At 36.9% G+C, this 22,099-nt stretch overlaps 1 protein-coding gene across 1 annotated transcript in view; it reads left to right on the forward strand.

Moving 5' to 3' along the window:
* The window catches only part of LOC134841850 (uncharacterized), a 135,476-nt gene extending 116,709 nt beyond the window's left edge, over positions 1 to 18,767 (forward strand). Inside the window, exons 19-24 of the mRNA XM_063857889.1 lie at positions 10,556 to 10,713; positions 11,338 to 11,727; positions 12,226 to 12,505; positions 13,251 to 13,385; positions 14,282 to 14,821; positions 17,843 to 18,767. Of these exons, the coding sequence (XP_063713959.1) occupies positions 10,556 to 10,713; positions 11,338 to 11,727; positions 12,226 to 12,505; positions 13,251 to 13,385; positions 14,282 to 14,821; positions 17,843 to 18,621 (2,282 nt within the window). The 3' untranslated portion in view covers positions 18,622 to 18,767. The remainder of the gene's footprint in view (positions 1 to 10,555; positions 10,714 to 11,337; positions 11,728 to 12,225; positions 12,506 to 13,250; positions 13,386 to 14,281; positions 14,822 to 17,842) is intronic.
* Positions 18,768 to 22,099: the final 3,332 nt, after the last annotated feature.

A 22,099-nucleotide genomic window follows, 5' to 3' on the forward strand; every position in this document is an offset into this window, starting at 1 on the left:
TTCCATTAATCGAAAAAAAAAATTGAACCGATAAATTAAATTTATCAGGACCGCAAACAAATGATTCAAAATACACAATAAATCAAGTTTTTGACCTCCATGACCCACTTGACACAATTCCCCTATCAAAACTAGAAATTGACAATATTTTTCTCCCCCCAACAGATAAAATTACACTTGAACTTTTAAAACAATATCAAAATCTCGACCCAGTAATTAGACAACTAAAATCATGGCACAAATACCAAACTAAGTCCGTAAAAGCAGATACAACAATTTTAGGAAATAAAACACTCCTCCGATATTTCCGAAAATTTAATAACACAACCATTAATGAAAATACAGATCTTTTAGAATATCATTTAAATGATTCAAAAGTTCCCTGTCTTCCTTTAAGTATGATATTAATAGCTATAACATCTCACATACACAAAATACTAAAGGACACTCCGGATCAGAAAAAACATACTCAAACTTTACACAAAAATTTTATTTCCCAAATGCACCAATTTGGATAAAAGTATTATGCAATGATTGTATAATATGTCAATTAAACAAACCTTATCCAAATAAAAAACAAATAGCACAAAAACAAGATTTTAAAGGACAAAGTTTATATTTTAATCATCGCATTTTATTCGATACAAAAGGACCAATTTCACCATCTTCTGAAGGAAACTCCTTTATTATTGTCATTGTTGACGCATTTACACATTATGTAATAATCAACCCAGTACCACATTGTAATGCTTATTATGCTTACACGACGTTTTATGAACATTGGATAGCTAAATTCGGATTACCCGAAATCTTAGTTACAGACAACGGTACAGAATTCATAAATAATGAAATCATCACACTATGCCACTTATATAACATCAAACATAAACCACGTACATCTCATGCACCTTGGACAAACCGTTTAGTCGAAGGTATGAACCGTTCACTACAAGAATATCTCCGATGCATCATAAATGGAAATGATACAAAATACACAGAATGGTCAGCAGATCTAAAACTATTTCCCTTAGCATACAATTCACAAATCACGACAACTTTAGGAATGTCACCATACGAAATGGTTTTTAATCAAAAGACACGTAAAGCAATTATGTTTGCAGCAAATTACCATAAGAATGCACAAGGTTATTGCCAACCAAATAAAGACTCAATTTGTTATAACCTACCTTTACACACACACATGATGAAGATCATTTTCATCATCCACAAATTCTTAAATTAGCCTCCGGATGGATTTTAAATAGAGATAAAAAACACAATGAAATTTACCAAAAATTAACAAAGAAATTGTTACAAAGGCAAAACATTAACGACCAAATTAATTCACGCTTTACACCAGCCACAGATTTAAAGATTGAAACATTTGTCTTAATACCTAACTTTAATACACAAAAAGAAATCTCTAAGAAATTACAACCCCTTCGAAAAGGACCATACCAAATAATTGCCAAACCCACTGACGTAACGTAAAAACTCACAGATTCAAATAAAAAAGAAATTGTCCAACATCGTAACAATCTATTGCCCTACTACCCAAAAGAATACGCACTACGCGAATTAACTCAATTATATTCTTTCACAAGTTTAAAAGTTATTCAAAATCATCCACATACAGAAAAAGAACTAGATAAACAAGACAACGTTCATCATGAAAATCAAAATCAAAAACAAACCAAAGCTAACAACAATCAAAAAATATCAGATCCAAAAATACCTCAAAAAGAAAGAAAAAACAGGAAAATGATAGAAAAAATTTTACCACAAGAACAAGTAGAAAAATCAGAGCATAGAGAATCATCACGACTTAGAAATCAACCACGTAAAAACTACAAAACATTCATTCCACAATCTAAACTACTAAAGAATGTTGAATTTCAAAAACAACTTTGATTTTAAAAATTAATAATTTTTGCACATCTGGATCATTTTGAACTTCCATTTTTCAAGATAACATGCTGACAAACACGCAACAATTCTAGTTCAGATTCAGCCAATAGAATTTTTTTAAATCCGTCACCTTCTATATCTCTAACACCAACCTATTAGCCGAAAGATATTAAACTCCAGGCATATCTATAACTATAACTTTACAACCTCCAGGTCAAAAATAAGCAACTCGCTAAAACTTGACAACTAAAATAAACACCAGCATAATATTACAACCCTCCCCTATCTAAAAACGCAAAGATCAACAATATTTTCCCAACTCAGACCTCACAAACCCTCCAACCAAAAATGGCAAATTAGCCTTAAGTAAAAAAGGACCATGTTCATTTGGCCTAAAGTACAAATATCTCAAAAATACCCCAGATCACCCGACAAATAAAAATAAAGCAAAGAAGACCTCCCAAACACCATAAAATTAGCCTCCAACAACGTTTCACAAAACTCAATCCACTTGTCAAAAAATCAATAAATAACTCGACCACACTTGAATCTCGCCTCTTTGAATCCACACTTGAATCTCGAATATTCTTTGTCGAACAAAAAATATTCGACAAAGAAATCATTTTTTAAATGCTTTTCTCTCGATCAGTTAATATCTTTAAAAATACAATTTTAAAATTTCTAATAAACTTTTTCATACTATTCAAACTTTTGTTCATATTTCTATTTGATACTTTTGAAGCTTTTATAGTCATTTTAATAATCTTTTGCAACATTTTTTTAAATTTTCTACTCCCTATTTGAAATATATCTCCAACTTTCCCAAATCATTGATCATATTCACAGGTACGATAATCCAAAGTCTATTTAAATGATACGAAGAATTTTCAGTAGAACAGAAATTTTTTCTACTATTTGTAATTTTCATCATATTTTTATCATCCTTAATACTGACAATGTGCAAATGTGTAAAAAAGTCAAAAATCACATTGGCCTTAGCAACAATCCTTTTAATGCTTTTCATTGAAGAATACTATAATAAACATAAACCTTCCCACTAGAAAAAATCAATCAGAACACTTCCAAACATTGCTAACCAACAATCACAAAATCAGTCTTCACCGACATCATCCCAAAAAAACCCAGCAATAACCACAACTACCCAAAACCCCCAAACATCTACACGAATTTCGTTCCAAGATAATCCATACACTTTTGAAGAACGACACACTCGCTTATCCGAACCATTAGAACCAGTTCAGCGACAGGCACCTCTAAGTGAACCAACATACAATTTGTACCTCACATTACCACAAGAAATAAGTAGAATAAGAAACATTAGTCAAAACCAAAATACAGTCGAAATAAATAGACAATTTATACATCCACGACGAAACAGAAGTTTTCAAACCCCTAGAGTTCATTTTGATATACCCCAATCACCAACACCAACTACTCCTGAAATTTCAAGTAGTACATTGCCAGAAACTCCCACATTACTTTCACAACAGAGCACCTCAAATAAACCCTCAGATTACTTAGGTTCAACGCCAACATCTGAACAAATACGTGAAAATCCCTTTAATCCCCCCCCCCAATCCCACAGCACGACTACCATATTGGGCAACACACTCATATACACAAGGTGAACCAAACTTAATAAATGATTCAATAGATATTTCTACGGATACAACACTATCATCACTACCAGAAACATTATCACTGCCGTCAACACCATCATTAAGTCAAACTTCACCGACGCTTTTCCCTTTAAATTTCCCAAATAACCTCGACGCTAGATATCGAGAACAATCATCAACAAATATCCCACTGGAATACATTCGTAGCACCCGCACCATTATTTGGACAACATCAAGATAGTAACCGACTCCACAGTTGGGCACTCAACAGACTACAATATAAACAAGATATCCACGAAGATATTCATGAACACAATATTCAAATACTTCAACAACATAGTCTCCAATTGAAATTCGAAATCACGATCAAACTTAACAATATTGTTCAACATCCCTACCCATTAAATCCACCAAATATAACAGCTCAATCGCTACCACCACCATTTATAAAAACTGAAGTGATATATAAATACAATAGATATACCAAAAACACAATTGGTTACATCACATTTTATAACCCATACTCAGGATTATCATACACATGTATATTCTAAAAATATTCAACACATCTTTTTTCTTAGATTTTTCGACCAAAACACAAATCCTTCTCCTCGCACAGGACCCCAGGATTTATTAGTAACACACTACGATTGTGAAGAAAACGATCAAAAAACACTACACAAAAATGCAATAAATCAAGTATCACAATGCAAAATAGAACCACAAGCTATAGAAACTACAAATGTAATAGCAACATTGTATTCAAACGCCCGAGCAACAACAGTCACAGGATATAAATTTATAGCAACATTTTCCGAAAAGAAAGTACACTGTTCACAAGTTTCCAATGGAAATAAGAACCGACTTGATCACGAATCATTCTATCAAAGTAAAAAAGAACAATTTTTACATCTAAATCCCTACGATTGTAAAAACGAACTACTCAGACTAAACATCACGAGAAATAAAAACACAGACACGAAAAGAGTAAATTTCCAATCCTTTGCCGATTCTGTACACCAAGCACAACTTGAACGATATCAAGGACATATAAAATTAGATGAAAAATACCCATACAACGGCGCACACGGAAGATTAACTTATGACATACACGATAAACACTGGATACCACACATTGGAATAAATGACCCCTCAAACTGCAAAGCAGACGCAAAAAATAAAGGATATCAAGAAATAATGTTTTTCGATTGGAAAATACAACTCAAAAAAGTACAATTCACACGAGGTTTATCTGATAACACAATGATCTATCAAGGAATTAGATTACCTTGCGAAAATGATCAAGGATATTGTGACCCTACAACACGAACACAAGCAACAATTGTTTGGTTTCCTGAAGATACATGCACAACATTCCAAGTAGCAAAAATACACGCTCGAATGATAAAATTTCATGAAAAATATTTTATAGAATCAATTCCATACGAACATGTAAATCCATCCCGAAAACAAAGTAATGATTTTAGAAATATTCATGATATAGAAAATAAATTAACACGTTTCCAAATATATCAAGAAACAGAAATTGCATGCAAATACAGAAATCCACTTTATAAGACACAATATTCTAAAATACTTGTCGAACACGAAAGAGGTTTCGACATGAACACTGGAAAAATAAAATTTGACCCTTATGCCACTAGTCACCCTAGAAATGAAGGAACATCATACATACCAGTTAACTTTCAAAAAAGCACAGGTCAACCTGGTGGAAAACTAACACCACATGACAGTAAAAGTACACGTTTACAAGAACTATCACTAATGAATAGCAGCTATTTCGGTAATATTCATTACGATATCCACTTGGATATGAAGTTAGACTACACAATTAGTCAAATTTTTCAAGAAATGTCACTCTCCGAATTAGAAACACTTCACCAACTCTGCGAATTCGAAAGAACACAAATCCTACTATCACTCGCACTAGCAGTACTAAAAATACCCTACGCAGGATACTTATTATCAGGAAACAGATCAAGTTTTCTAGACTACGAAGGAAAAATTTTATGGTTTTATACTTGTACCAAAAAAGTATCACCACTATATGTTTTTGAAGACAAACGTTGTTATAAAAGAATCCCTATATTCTATAAAAATAAAGTACATTTTGTTGACACACTTTCAAGACGAACATATTTTTGGGATACCGCAGTCCCATGTGAATCAGAAAATAGCCACAATGTAGTACAATTGAATCCTGATGAAGATAAATACTATCTCCTTACACCATACCCTACGTTAATGTAATCACTCAAAACATTTTCACCCGAAAGCATCAGAGCCATTGCTCGTAATCCAAATATTGATTTACAATCAATTGGAATATATTCTAAATCAGATATCCAACATCAAATTAGAACACAACAATTTCAAGAATTATTAACACAAATGGACACAATACAAAGGCAGTCAATTAATCAGAATTTAAGAAAACTTGCCGAAACCGCAGGATTTGCAGATAATTATACACAAGATTATAGCGGATAATTTAGAGACATTAAAGACTACATATATTTAAACGGTGAAAAATACAGACCACAAGATATTTCACCCATAAATATTTTCAGTTTTGTCACCCTATAGAACGAAATTCTAGCTTTTCTAGGATGGCCCTATTACATCTTAGAAAAATTAACTATCTTATACGCCATGTTTAATTTTATAGGATTTCTTTTCTCACTCTTAAAAGGAATCTATAACACATGCGCTATATACACAAGTAAACAGACAAGCAAGTGTAGCACGTATACTGTTTGCAGGCTTTTTTAGAATTTTTTCATCATCAATCAACAAAATACGTCTAGGTGCACAAATAAAAGAATATAACACAAAAATATCCACAAGACAAAACACTTACGACGAAGAACACAATAATATAAAAATAACACCCACCGCACCACAGTTGCTACCCCTACCACAAAACCATTCATTATCATTAGTTCCCCGTAATTTCCGAAACCTAGCAATCACAAATAATCCAAATTCTAGACCAAATATAGCACAAAGCCCCATCCAACATATAATGACACATCATTCACAAAATGATAATACATACGAACAAATTATAGAACAACCCCACACCACCACTTTTCAGTCTCAACATAATCATTTTTTTAGCACACGATGAGCCGATAACTTGGATCCCTCCATCGCTCAAATTCCCACCCAGCCAACCTCCAAACTCAATTCCCAATAATCCCACTTTTTGCTTTCCTACCACCCGATTTTCCGTTTATTAATATATCATCAAGCACGAATTCTGATTTTAACTCAGATATTTCAGTTTTATACTCTATTTCACAATTTAATAACCCTAATGAGGAAACCCCTGACGAATTTGCAGACTCCGAACAATCTCCATCAAATTATACTCAGACCAACTCTTCCGTTTTTTCAAAACCCCCTTTTCAACCAATCCCATCAAATCATCCACTCCCATCCGTTTCCACTCTTTCTTATGCTTTGCAAGTGACCCCAACCTATTCTCCACTTCAATCCGACATATCATATAATAATTCCCCAGATACCCCTCAAATTTCCCAGGATAATTTTTATTACCCTACAACAACAGTTAATACACCCTAACACCCTCACAAAACATCAACTATCATCCACAATAACATTCTCAAATCCACCTATTCCTACACCCTCCTCAGTTTACACTCCATCATTCACACAATCATCCACATCCACCGAAACACCTAGTAGCACTCACGGAGCTTATCGCACTTTTAAACGAAAATTCCCAAATCACCCATTCCCGACCAAACCCGGAACAGCCCGCGAATATATTAATCACCCGCAACATACAAACACGAAAAATTTTCTTGCAATCACCTTACCCTCATTTCCACAATATACATTAAACACACCTAACGATACTAATGACACACGCAACTTTGTAGATGAACATGTTTTAATGCCAACACTTCATTGGACAGCTTATTATCATGTTACTAACCCCCTCTGCCTACCACTAACTGATACTCATGACAGCATAGAAAAGAACAAAGACATGTTATATAGACTCACTACAACACTAACACCTCGACAATTTACTTACGTTGGATATAAAAAGTTACTAAAACATTCACTGCACCCCGAGCTAACGAATTTGCAATAGAATATTACGACCATAATATCATTCGACCTAATCAAGACCAATTTTTACATGAAGACCGCTTCGCAAACCCGCAACTAACAGAAAAATTTTTCATCAAAACATCATACGTATTCACACTTAATATTTTTGATAGAAAGAATGATCACATTATTTCAGAATCACTAGCTGATATTCAAGCATACGAAAGCTTCTATGACAAATTTCAGTTATTTTCACTAACTTTTCACTTTCTTTCACCACAGGAACGCGATTTGCACTGTTCCCACGATATTATGTTACGCACTGAACAAACCCACACATATACATACTATCGTTTTATACAAAATCATTTTGATTTGCTTACCCCATCAAGACAACCTCACCATCGTTTTCAGTTTCTCAACTCAAAGTACACGTCACCAATTTTCCTTAATTTCACATATTGCATCAAAGATACTAACCTCCACGGCATCCTCCGCAACTATGTTACCAGTTACCCAAATGTATATATTCTGTCCCATCACGAAGACCTTCAATGCCGAAGAATCCAGACCCTTCCTTATCCCGCATGAATTTATCCAGCCTATTGAAATACCAATATTAGAATTCATTCACAATACTACATATAATCATAAAATATATAACCTCATTCAAAAAACACCTTACGAGTTTGCAGTAGGCACCGAAGAACTAAAAACCATTAAAGCACTTCAATTGCTTTGGCCACTGCTACAAACTAAAAACATCATACGCATACTAGCCAAATTGCTAACAACATCAGATATGATACACGACATCTTCCCCCACGGTTTTTCCCGGATGATTAACAGGTAAATATAATTTAAACTACCCTTCACCAATAAATTTAAATTAGTACTAACCATTTTCTATCAATGTTTGATTTATATTTCTATTCTTCACACCACGATCATCTACAAAACAGAAAGGAAAAATAAAAATACAATTTGTTAAACTCTCTTAAAATTTGTTAAATTCTTGCATTAAATATTGTAATAAAATTCATACCAAATGTAGTAATTTTTTTATATATTATTTCCCCATGAAGCAGTAAAATTAATTACGATGAAAATTTATAATTTTAAAATTCCCCCAAAAACGCAGTAAACTTCAATTTCTTTGCAATAAATTAATAAAATGGAAAGCAGTACTAATCTTTTCAATATTTTCATTTCACTCGCTCAATAATTCTATCCAAACTTGCACAGCTTGCCCACGAAGAATTGTTTAAATAATGATTTTAAGTTTCAAGCTTGCACTCTCAACATTTCTAACACACGATAACAAGTTTCAAACTTTCCTTTAATCCGGTTGGAAAGGAATTATATACTAAACCAAACAAACCAACGCAGCTTACTAAACACCACAAATCATAAAATAACAGCATGACTAAGAAAAGAAAACCAACGGTACCCAAACCGGATTAACCCAGTTTAAAACTGGATAATTTATTCTTTTGAAGACTATTATAAGGTCTAAGAAAGAAATAATAAAACACAAAAAAGTCGCAAGACAAACCCATACCAAAAACAATTTGATTTTTGAAAAAAGGACACAACCAAAGTAACATAAGAAAGACCAACATAAACCCAACATAAAACGTTATCACATAACAGGACCTCTCAAAGAAACAGCATGAAATCATACTCCCACTCCTGGCCTAACCCACCAGAGAGGACGTCCTGAGCATGCTCTATAGCCGGCCTAACCCATCGCGCTACATCCACGCTTTGTGACCACGCTCCTATTTTTAATAAGAGGTACTCAAGGGTGAGTTACTTTTCAAAATAACCAAACTAAAACAAAACGCTTTTGTGAAAACGACTAACTAAAATCATGATTAAAAAATTGAATTAACATAATTTTATAAAAATGTAAATCATACTTTGCAGTATATAGATCAATACACAACAACCAATACGAACATTCAAAGACTAGATGATTCCATCACACTCGAACAAAAGAATGGCTAAGCACAAACCGACATGCCGTCCACAATCACAACTCAAAGGATTTAGAGTACGACTTAACTTCGCAGAAAAGGACTTCATTGAACTAGACCAATGACCACCTCGATGTTCAAGTATACGTACAGGTCCGAGTTACAAGGCATCCCTTCCACACATGACCTTCACGCCATTCCCAGACGAGGTTGCACACAAAACAAGTTCTCTACATAATACAGAAAAACCTGTCATAGCAAACCATTTTGAAACCGGATTGATTTCATTGGGGATCACGGTCGTTGTCGAAAGACGACGTAACAATTTCCTGTCCATAATTCCAGCGTCCTGGAACGTTCTTCTCCAAGAGGAACCGGACAAGAAAATGATGTTCGCCAAATACCAACGTTCATCATCCATCCTTCAAATTGCAGAAAGATAGTTCTAAAAAAACTATGTAAACCCCGGATGGGTGGAACCTGATTTAAACTACATTTTATAATTGGATAAATGGGATATTTTACCACTGTAAAATATTTAATAGTAACCAATCATAATCCATCTAACTAACAACCCACTTATTTGTAAGTGCTGAAATTACTTGTAATTTCAGCACCAGAGAGATTTGAATTTAACTTCGAAATTAGTTGCCTCTCCAAGAGAACTTCAGCAGTTGCAATAAGCCAGTATACTCTAGATCTATTGAGCCTAGCAGAGACTAGTTAAACACCCTGAGACTAGTAGATATAAGAGTAAGATTAAGATCGGTATTAGACTAAGAAGTTGCACGAATCTATCCGGCCGAAAATAAGATAGCGTGACGAGCAGACGGTGTGCCCTATCCGAAATTACTCTATGAGTTAACCACTTCGGTTAAAACTCAAATAATTCCCCGTCTATGCCAGAAGTCTTCTTTTCAGGGATCAACGAATCCGCCTCTGCCGATGATGCTGATGGCGTGGAGCATGGGAAGGTGAAGGGTGAGAGAGGCCACATACATGGTGAGCTCATGAGTCATGTAGTGTCCTTCTCACAAGTGCAGTTACACTGGACCATACATCCACAACAAAACTTCAAGGTAGGATGCGTCAAACATATTTTTAGCATACCCAAAATCAACATATCGCAGCTTATGCCGATATGTTTCGCTTGGATCTCGTCTGTTTTCAGAGCTCAAATATTAATGATGCTCAATAGCTCCCGCTGCTCCAGTTTTGTACAGAGTGTAACACATTGTATTGACTGCAGATGCGGATACGAGGGAGAGGCCTAAGCCTGGCACAGATTTGACCCCCCCCCCCCCAGAACCTTCTATTTTACGCAATCTTTTTTTTTCAGCCGATTAACCCTCAAGTTTTCTGAGGGCATTTTCGCTGCCAATACATTGAAGGGGGGTGTAGAGCGCAACGGATGCAATTTTAAGGGAATTTAAAAAAAAAATGCCCGCAGCGCAGAAAGTTTTAGCAAAATAGGGCCCTTATTGTGTTTTGGGAAATCTCGAAAATCAATTTAGTCTACCTAAAAAAGGTCAAAAAACTTATCGAAAATTTATGAAAGGTCAAAAAAATTATAAAAAAGTCGAAAAGTTTTCCAAGATGCGCGCTTGATTGGCTGCATTTACATCATGGGCCGGCATATAAAAAGTGGAACGGCAGTAACTGAGAAGTGCAGGTATGTCAAAGTTAAAATACATGTACTTTAGGGCTTCGATGTCAAATGCAACTACAACTTGAACCAGACATTGAGGGAACTGAAGTGGAGGACTCCTGATGGATCATGGCGCAGTTGGCGACTGGGAAATCTGAATGCATCCACGTTCTACGAGTGCTTCGTAGTGGGCCACACACTCAAGGGCACAAGTATGGTTACCCAAGTTGTCATATTCGATACAGTGGCCCAGCCTCCACCTAGCCCCCCTCGGAATCTGCTGGCATCAGCAACACCCCATGTGCCCTCGTCGGTGGTGATCACGTGGGACGAGCCTCAAGTGGGACCCCTAGAAGGACTCATCACAGGCTACCAGGTGTGGTACTCCAGTGGCCACGACCTCACCCAGCAGAAAATAATCCAACTAGGTCCAGAAACCACTGAGGTACAATGATGTGTAATCATAAAAAAAAGTGGAAAAAATCAAGTTCCTGAGCAGGGGCGGCGGATTTAGAGGGGGGGGGTCTTTTTCCCTTAGGGATTTGACCCCCTGCCGACCCAAAGGTACTTTTGGTATTTTTTAAGAAATCCATTTTTGGCCGACCGACCCTAAAATTTTTCTAAAGGCGCTTTAAGACTTTTTTGATTTTTTTTTTCGAAAATTTGCCTGCGGCGCGATTATTTGTGTCCAAATAGGGTCTTCATAGTGCTCTGGGACTGCTCGGAAACTCACTTTGTTCGACCTAAAAATAGGTTGACCAAATTTTCAAAAAAAAATTGAAAATCCCATACCAGCCCCCCCCCCTCCCCCCTCCCCCCTCCCCCCTCCCCCGAGAAAATCCTAGATCCGCCCCTGCTCCTGGGTCCATTGTTGTCATCCACCAGTCATAGCACAAAATATACAGATTGTCTAATCTGTATCTGTTTTTCTCTCCCTTTTTAGGTCTCCCTGCCCCTGGTTGCTTCCACTGAGCACTCTCAGATAAGAGTGGAGGTGGCAGCCTTGTCTGGTCTAGTTTTGGGACACAGGTCAGACCCTGTCCTCGTCCAACTAACTGACCCACTGCTCCAGCCTCAATCGGGACCCTCCTCCTTCCCTCTTTCCCTGATGAGGAATCCCTGGCTGCTGGTCTCTGTGGGGGTGCTGCTGTGGCTGCTGTTGTTGTCCTTTTGTGTCTTCATAATTAGGAGATGCCACCTGTCTCGCAAATTATCCCACTCAGGTAGATAATTCAAGCCATAAATTCCTTAATTTTATCCACATCTTCTGTATGATATTAAAATTTCACGCCCCTCTCTCTCTCTGTGATGCTAATATAGTTTAGGTTAAAAATACACAAATGCGAGCTGGCGAGCGTAGTGTTTTAAAATGTCTCTACTTTTTTTTCAACCAAACTCGCAAAAAAAATTGCTCATTTGGTGGCACTTTTGCTATAATCACGATCTGTAGCATTGGAAATTTCATAGCATCTTTTCTCTGCTCTATTGGCGACTAGTGTTTGCGGCTAGTCAAACGTCTGTCGATCAAAGGGAAGGACGTAATTTTCTTGCCGAGCTCAAACTTCACTGGCAATCAAGCTCAAAAAACTATGTTTTTTCTTCTCTCAAAATTGAATGAGAAAAATGGTCAGCATTTTTTGACCATTTTTCTCATTTGCAACAAGAACAGCTCTATGAATCGATCAACTGTCTCCCTTTTGCATGCCATAAATGGAGACTAGCGCCGACGAAGTAACTTTAGCTGCAGATTAAAAAAGGATCAGCTCCAGCAATATTATGGTAATCACTTTCCACCAGATTGGGCCGCTACACTTACCATGTTTTTCAAATTTCAGTGCGACGGCACAAAATATCTCTGCTTTTATAGGAGTTGTAAAAGATGCTAGAATGGTGCTCAGAATAACTTCTGTCCATTTCATTCGGCTCAGCATCATTTCGATCGGCACTGAATCTTCTTTGTTGTTTCAGGTCATCCCAACTCGCAGTGGTTTACGATGGAAGACGCATTTCGACAGGGGGTCTACCCAGGGGACAACTACGACCACCCCCGCAACCACCAGCAGGTCACGAACAGAGGCGGAGGTTACTCTCGGAGCGGCACAGGTAACAGATAGCACCTTGTTCATTTCGGGGAACAGCTCTTAAAACTTTTTTGGCTGCGATGAAGAAGTTATAGACAGAAAAAGGTCTGTTATGACATTTACACGTGCTCGGAAGGTCAATTTGGTATAATAGTATATGGAAGCGTTTTCTGTCGTGAGTCAGATTCAAAAAAAAAACGAAGAACATTTCACAGCGTCGGGAAAAAATTGGTCTGAACTCTCCGTTTTCAAGCTAAGCTTGATGTGAGTCTGAAATTCTAATTTGTTCTCAAACTATTTTTTACAAAATTTTAAGCGTCAGTGAACGAAGTCAAGACACTTAGTTAGGTCATTTGGTTAGTTTGTTTTATTTTTCGGGAAAATAGTGCCACACTCAAATTTGATTGTTTTTTTTTTGCGATTTGATTGGTGATAAATATTTTAAGTTCAACAACTTTTCTGCCACAAAAAAATGCCAATTACGCTCTTCAATTAGAAAAATGCAATTTGACGAAGAAGCGTTAATGACATTAAGTTTCTAAAGTGGATTTTAATATAAGATTTTCCAGCAAAAAAAAAGATCATTGATCTAGCTTTCTCCAATTGGGTTAGTTTTAAAAAATGGCACTGATAAAAATTTTCGAAAATAAAAGAGCTCTAAAATGATGTTGAAAGGTGCTCAAAGAATTAATCGATTATTATTCGGGATTTCCTTGAGTTTATTGACATTTTTTAAAATCTGTTGTCTAAGTTTAGATATTATAACTACTCTTTCTTGCAATTTTTAATCAACTCATTCGCCCTTTAGCAAAAACAAAAAATATTATGTACCTGCACAGTAATAATGGGTTATCTTCGTTAGTTAAAATGATTGATTTGAACGTATTTTGAAAATGATTACAATAAAATTCTTTTCAGCACAAAACTGTATGGCGCCCAACGAGCACTCCCAATTGCATCCTTGTCATCATCATCATTATCATCAGCATCATCATCCCTATCAGGCGGGGGAAAATGAGACCAGCTGTAATCCAAGGGAACCTCAGAGGCAGTCTGGGTTGGGGCAGCTGGAATGCAGTAGTCGGTCTGTGCCCAACTTAGTCTGCTCATCCGATGTCGGCAGCAGCGAAGAAAGGTACGAGGAGATCTCAAATGGCAATGCATGGGTAAGAGAGGTCAGACAGAACAAGGATGCGTCTCAACAGGGGCGCCACATTACCACATCTCGCAGCAGTCAACAGTGCTGTGGTGACCCCCCAGGGACACTGAGTGGCTCGTACTATGTGCCCCACTATGACGTGTATGATGCTGCGGCTGGAAGGGATAGTGGAGACGGCGACAGTTCCAGCGATCCTTGCAATCTGTACGAAAGAGCCACTTCGCCTGTTGCCTGTGGTATGTCTCCGCCGCTCCAAGACACCTCATCATCCGCATCTCCCAACACCGCCAATATCCCAAGTAATTAGAACTACTAGTTCGTTTTTATCCATATTTACTCTGAAGATCCAAACGCATCAAAATTCTTATTCGTTGTTTGAGGGTGATACAAAACTTCCAATCCCACAAAGATACCCAAAACTTGTATTTTGGCGGCCTTAATTGGCCTAATTTCCAAAAAAATAATTTCAGAATATAAATGCCTGGGGTGTTTTTTTATTCAGACCAACTTCAGCTATCCAAATAGTTGTTATTAGCAAATAAATTTTTTGAACCAAGTGAATATCGACTCATTGAGTTCAATTGTGCAAGGATATATTTTAGTTTGGTTCTTACTTTGCGATCATTTTTGGTAAATCTTTGGGGGTTTTAAAAACGCCAGCGATCCGCTTTGAAGATTTTATCTATGATGTTAAACTTTATCTATGATAGTTCATCAAAATCCACTGACAACAACCCAGACCAGGGGTAGTCGGAGCATTCAAGATTTAAGCACAGGGAAAAATACTTTTAAGTCATAAGTCAAATTGGCATAAATTTTGGCCGGGTTAAGTCACTGCCTACGCGATAATAGCAAAAAAGTTTACTGCACGAGCTCATTGTCAAACACAGACCACAATGGAATTTTTTAAAGGCCGATAAAATTCAAGGAATATGTTATTCAATGTGAGCTCAGAACATCCCTAATTTTTAGATCATTCAAAAAACAATGATGAAATTAGCTAGATAGAAACCGAAATTTGTTTGATGAAAAACAAACACACCGAGCACAAATATTCTATTTTTTCTCCGAAATTTTGGACCATGAAGCAAGCTAATAGGTCACAGGGGCGGATTTAGGGGGGGGGGGGGCGGGGGGGATGGACGCCCCTCCCTCAGGGATTTGACCCCCTGCCGACCCAAAGGGTCCCCCCCTTTGATACTTTTTCAGAAATCCATTTTTGGCTGACCGACCCTAAATTTTTTCTAAAGGCGCCTTCGGCGCCAATAAATGCTATTTTTGAGGGGGAGCGCGCGCCAAAAAAACGCATTCAAAATTTTTCAAAAAGTGCCCAAAAACGGCTTTTTTGACACTGTTTTTTCAAAAATTTGCCTGCGGCGCAGAAAATTTTGCCAAAATAAGGGCAAAACAGTGTAGGGCTTTAGGAGAGCGCGAAAAAATAAAAATCAATTTGGTCGACCTAAAAAAAAAAAAAAAGGTCGTCAAAATTTTGGAAAATTTTTTGAAAATCCGCCCCCCCCTCGAGAAAATCCTAGATCCGCCCCTGATAGGTCATATCAGTTCATTACGTTGAATAAAAATTCACATTGATATTTGTTATTGGCCATCTGAAATCAATAGTTTATTAAAATTCCATTTAACAAGAAAAATTCGAGACCAGTTAAAGGGCGGTCAAAATATTCAGGGCTTTGTCCTGATATACGAGCAGTCTTTTATAATTGAGCAATATAGGTTAAAGTTGGGTCAAGTTTCCAATTAAGCATTCTTTGCTCTGACTTTTGAAGAAAATGACGTAGTGAATATTTTTCATCGTCGTGGTCTTTTGTTCCGACTTTCAAAGAAAACGGAATATTTATGTTCAGTGTGTGGGATGATGTTTTAGGCAAAATTGACAAGCACCACATTAGCGGTCAATTGTCAATTTTCGCTGATCGAAATAAAAATTTTCGACAAAAATTTTTTATACCCCATTAAAAATATCAAATCCTGAGTTCAAATTTAAAACGATATTTTACCTCCGGTAATTTTTTGTAAAGTTCTGGGGGTTCGAAAATTGCCCAATTGACCACGTTCTGGACAAAATTATGCGCGCTTTTAAGAGTATATTCATAATCCTGAGAGCGTAGCCCGGATTTCTAATGCGTGGCCAGTTATCTCGCACAACAAAGTCTTTCCAAATTGGATTGAGGCTAGCTAATTGGTCGTATTAGTTTGGTACAACTCAAGTTTTCACACTTTGATATTGTCCAAATTTTATAAGTTTTCACTAACTTTTTTTCCCAAAAAGTATTCGATACAAACTAAAGGAGAGTCGGAACATTCAGGGCTTTGCCCTGATATACGAGCAGTCTTGTTTCTCTCTAGACAATTTTAGACGTTTTAACCGGCCATTTTGGACGGAGTTTTGTTTTGAAAATATAATTTGAATCGTATTGATAGGCTGATCTCAACTTCAAAATAATATATAATTTACAAGTGATCTTTTCTTGCAAAGTTATAAAGACTCAAAAATTGTTAATTTGGCTTCTTTAGCAGTGATTGAGTCCACCTCAAAATTGTTCCAAGTTAAATTGAGGACTGTCAGCGATTCCAATTTTTACAGTTTTGCACGCTAAAATTATCATTGTGTTTCAAATGCAGTCCCGGCCAAAATTGCAGTCCCGGTCAAAATTGACCCCCATTTTGATCTGTGTTTTGCATCGGAGGGTGCCGAATGATCCCAATTTTTAGGAAATTGGGCCCAATTTTTGGTCCTCGTTTTTCCAGTATGTAAACAAATTCGCCGAATTCTTCAAAAAGGACTGAACGAGCCCAAGTTTTAGCAAAAGGGGCTGAATGAGTCCAGTTTTAAGCAGATTGGTCTCACTCAGTATCCTAATTTTGATTTAAATTGTCAAAACAAACAGTAATTCTAAGGATTGCTGGAACACATGAGGTACAGAGGTCTTGGGAACTTGAGGTCGAATTACTTTTGAATAAAAGTGACCGAATGAGCCCAATTTTTGTTCCATGATTTGCAATGGAAGAAAATGAATGAGCCCAATTTTTTAAATTTAAATTTGGCGCTTAATTTGGCGCCATTGGGTCTACTTTTTCCGTGATTACTAGGGGATTAATCGTACTAAAAATTGAGCTCATCCGGACCCCTTTTCTGCAAAAGTTTCGACCAGGGGTCGAAACGTTCCAGGCGTCACGGTACGATCAGTTTTGTGGTGTATCTGATCAACAAAAATGTCTGCATGGAGATACAACACAATCATATTAACTGGTTCATTTTACCAGTCGGAGCATGGTTCCATCATAATTTATTGTGTGTTTAGAAACCACAAGCGTGAATTCTTATCCAGTGCAACCGCCCTCTGCATCCACTGCCACAACAACAGCAGCCGCAACAACAGTCCAACTGAGACCCAAAATGGGCAGCCACGCCCTCATGCAACCACGTCGCACCACATCCATCCACGGCCACATGGGCCTCCTTCCTCCCCCTCCCCCTCCCCCTTCTCACACTCACAAGGACTCTAGACGAGACCCTAATCATGACCACATCAGGGTCCCACCCCACAATGCAGTCACAATGCTGCCCCGCACAAGCACCATCATGCCACTGGTGCAGACATCAGCATTATTCCTCCCCCCATCCAATGAGGACAACTGCCGGCACACCCCCACCCGCCTATCGAAATTCAAATCATCCACCTCCTCCCAACCCCCTCCTCTCACTCCCCACCCCTCGTCATACACGTCACCACTGTCAATGGTTAGTACGTACACCAACGCCACCGCCACTGGAACCAATCCTGACAGCATCAGCAGCAGAAAGCTAAACAGGCGCGGCGAGTTTAACAGAAGTACCACAGACGACAGCATTCCTGCGGCCTCTCTTTACTCTCAAGTTCAAACCGTCTACTATCACGAGTTGGATCCCTGCAGAATAAGCAAGTCCCCCCTAGGAGACGACACTTACTCAGAAGGGGAGTGCACAGTGACTGATGCCTATGAGGAACTGCCCAGCTTCTCCGGCAACAGTGTGGGGGACCGAGAGGGATCTCTTTCGGACATCAATCACAGACCACAGTCCATATACAGCACATGCTGATCGGCACAAACAATTGTGCTAAAAAGACAATTGAATCCAGTTCCCCACCCCCGACAGACACTCCAAACTCAAAAGTAGGAGCAAACGAAACAAATCAAATGTCAACACGAAGGAAAGTGTGGAATTGCTGCGGCAATACCTACTAGAATGTATAACACAATATTTTTGTACATTTTCATTTTTACATAAAAAACGGTCATTAAAAAAATATTTTCAGATATCTCTTGTAAAAGAAAAGAGAGATACGCAGCCGAGAGAGATACGCAGCCGAGAGAGATACGCAGCGGTGCTTTAAATTTGTACTTGCGCTATAAAACATTGACTTTGCAACAGAATGTTACGAATGTAAAGGTTACCGCATCACAACAGCACTATCAGCGGCAATTATCCTCATGAATGTATTTTCAAACTGCCCCAGGCAACATATTTTTCAAGCTCAGGATATCAGCATCTTCGAGAAAACTCATGAAAGTTTCAATTGAAACTGTTGATATGACAATCAACATTTATCAGACACCCCCCCCCCGCCCGCTGAAATTCGACCACCTGACTACTCAAAGTCGACCCACCCCTCTTTGATACTTTTTTGGAACTTCCATTTTTTGATGACAACTTTTGGCTGACAAGTTTTTTTGCATGTTGTTTTTTTTTCAATTCAAATAAGGCACAAGAAGTCAAAATAGGGTCTTATTGTGACTTGGAAAATGTTCAAAAACTTGATTGATCGACCTAAAGAAAAGGTTGACAAAGTTTTCGACAAAAATTGAAAATCTCCCACCCTTGAGAAAATCCTAGAATCATGGTTAAACCCAAGTTTTAACACCACATGAATATTTTAAACAACACAAAATGAAACAACAGCCGACTTGACCATGGCCGAAATAGTTTTGAAAGGAAAACAATAGGCGACACGAAAAACTCTTCCGGAAATTGACCCAGAAAATATTCGACGCGGAAATAATTGAAACGGAAACTAAACCAATTCGAGTAGCTTAAACCACAAACAAATGTATTTTTAAAAAAGATTTTCAATACAACGGATGTTCGCAATTACGTATTCTTTTAATCTGATAAATTGTTCTCATAATGTTTCAGAAATTCCATTAAACCACTATATGCTGAAGTTTTTGGCCCTGTGACTAAAATTTGGGGATGCCTAAGCCTGCATCGCATTTTCTTACTTTTCTGAAGCCTCGTCTCTGGTTTTTTTAAAATCAGCTTTCACAAAACTTGACAAGCTGTCTATAAATCCTATGTTATATGTATAGCCATCGACCGCTTGTTTCTCCATTCTGTAAACTTCTAACATTTTTTTGTAAGTATCAGCCATCCCAAAATTAGCATCAATTATTTTCTTGCCTGCAAAATGCTTCGCTAATTTGATTACAACCTTCTAGTCTTAATATTAAAATGTCAAAAACGTTTAAATTTTGGCAAACAAATACTATTTATGTTCAACAAAAAATCACCCATGTTACAATACCACCTTCCTATCTTAAGGATTACCTAACTCGTTGTCAAAATAATCTACACCAAAGATAACTTCTGCTCCTTTTTCTTGTAATTTGCAATGTATTCTTTTAAAAAGTCTTAGTCTTTCAGGCACATTCAGAGCAAGCTTTCTTTTTTTTTCCGTTTTAGTTTTTATTTTGACCCTATCACTGTCTTTATCTAAAAAATTTTCTTCAGTGAATTTTTCATCGCTGCGTTTGATCTAAGCTGACTGAAATTTCTTGATCTCCTACCTCAAGTGTCTGAAAATTTTTTTTCTCTGGATGTACTCCACATAGAGATATCTAGTTAAAAAACTATAATTCGTAAAACAAAAAAACTTCCCGGAATCCCAAATACTTGTTTGTTTCAAGAACAATTTTCATCACTGTTGTAGCACAAATGATTTATTTAAAAACATGCGAAGTGGAACAACAACTTAAAAAAGCGTTCGAAAAAATGTAAATGTATAATTCATTTCCAAATTCAAAAAAACTGGCTACTGAAGAAATTCAACGAAAATGGCTACTCGACCAGACTGATTGACACGAAGGCGAAGATTAACATGGCACACAGAAGCAAAAAAAAAATGGTATATTGATGCAATGAAAGCAATAATAATGACATAAGTTAAGCTAGATTTGATTAAAAAAAATTCATAGAAAATAGAAAAAAGTAGGATTCAAATGAACTATCTGCTGAAAAACACGAACAAGGCTTTTAAAACTCAAGTTTATGTTATACCGGCCCAAAAACCGAGCCGATAACCTCAGTTTCGGCTTAAAACCGTTGAAATTTTAGTTAATGAGATCTAACTCCGGGAGGAGGATGTGAGCGAGGGTGGGGGTGAGAGGGACAGTAAAGTTATTTATACGTTCGGTCTGTTGGACTAGGGGTTTACTACCAATCATTTCCAGCTGGAAAAACTCCTGCAGAGTTTGTAACGCAAACTCATAGTTGCATGTAAATGGTAAAATGCATGTACGTACCCATATAGGTTCTTTGGTTCAATTTGCTCAAAAAAAAACATTTTGCCAGCAAATGTTTCTTTCTTTCACAATCGACTTGAAACCGTCTCGGTCAAATTACACTGTTATGTATGTGCTGATGTTACACATGACAAGAAACTTGATTACATCCGGCCTAATCAATTTTTTGGCCTACAAATAAAGTTTTTGCGTATGTCTGAGTGTTCTTATTGCCTTGTTTTGGTATTTCATTTGCTCGACAATGTACAGTCTAATATTATTTTTTAAGAACCAATTCACCTTTTTACCCCCGAATCTTCTCTGGCCGATTGGTCCAAAATCAAGATTATTGCAAAAAAGAAAAACAAATCTCCCAGCACGCCTGTGAAAAAACTTCAAATGCCTTCGGCTAGAAAATTGTTTCAAAATTACTAGCAAAAACTTAAATTCAAATTTTAAGATCCATTTTTAGTAGGCATTACTTTTGTTAACTTTGACAGTTCATCACAGTATTGAATAATTAATATCTCGTTAATGTATTCAAATTCCATATTAGCAGATCAGCAACAAAATCAAGTTAAATATTAAAAAAATGTGGCAAATATTGTACACTATATGATTACATTTTTAACGGCTAGGAAATTGAGCAACCAGTTTTTCAGTAAAACAACTTAAAATCTATTATAAATTCAAATTTCAGTTACAAATCAGTTGATCAATTGTAATATGAAAACCTTGTTTATATAAAAGCATATATAGTCTTTACAAAATTAATGGCTTCGTAGAAATTCTACTAGTTGGAACGCGGCACTTACAAAAAAAGTAGGTAATTGAAGTTTTAATTACTTCGTAAATTTTGATTTGATTTTCAACAAATCAAAATCCTCGACAACCTCTTCAAATGGTTTTTTCTTTTCAAGTATTTTTATAATTTTTGAGGGGAATTTCATTGTTTCTAATGGATCCTTTCGAAGCCATTTTCATTGTTTTGTCATGCTCATTGTAGTCACAGTATGTTT

This window comes from Symsagittifera roscoffensis, chromosome 3, assembly GCF_963678635.1.
Source record: "Symsagittifera roscoffensis chromosome 3, txSymRosc1.1, whole genome shotgun sequence".
NCBI lineage: Eukaryota > Metazoa > Xenacoelomorpha > Acoela > Convolutidae > Symsagittifera > Symsagittifera roscoffensis.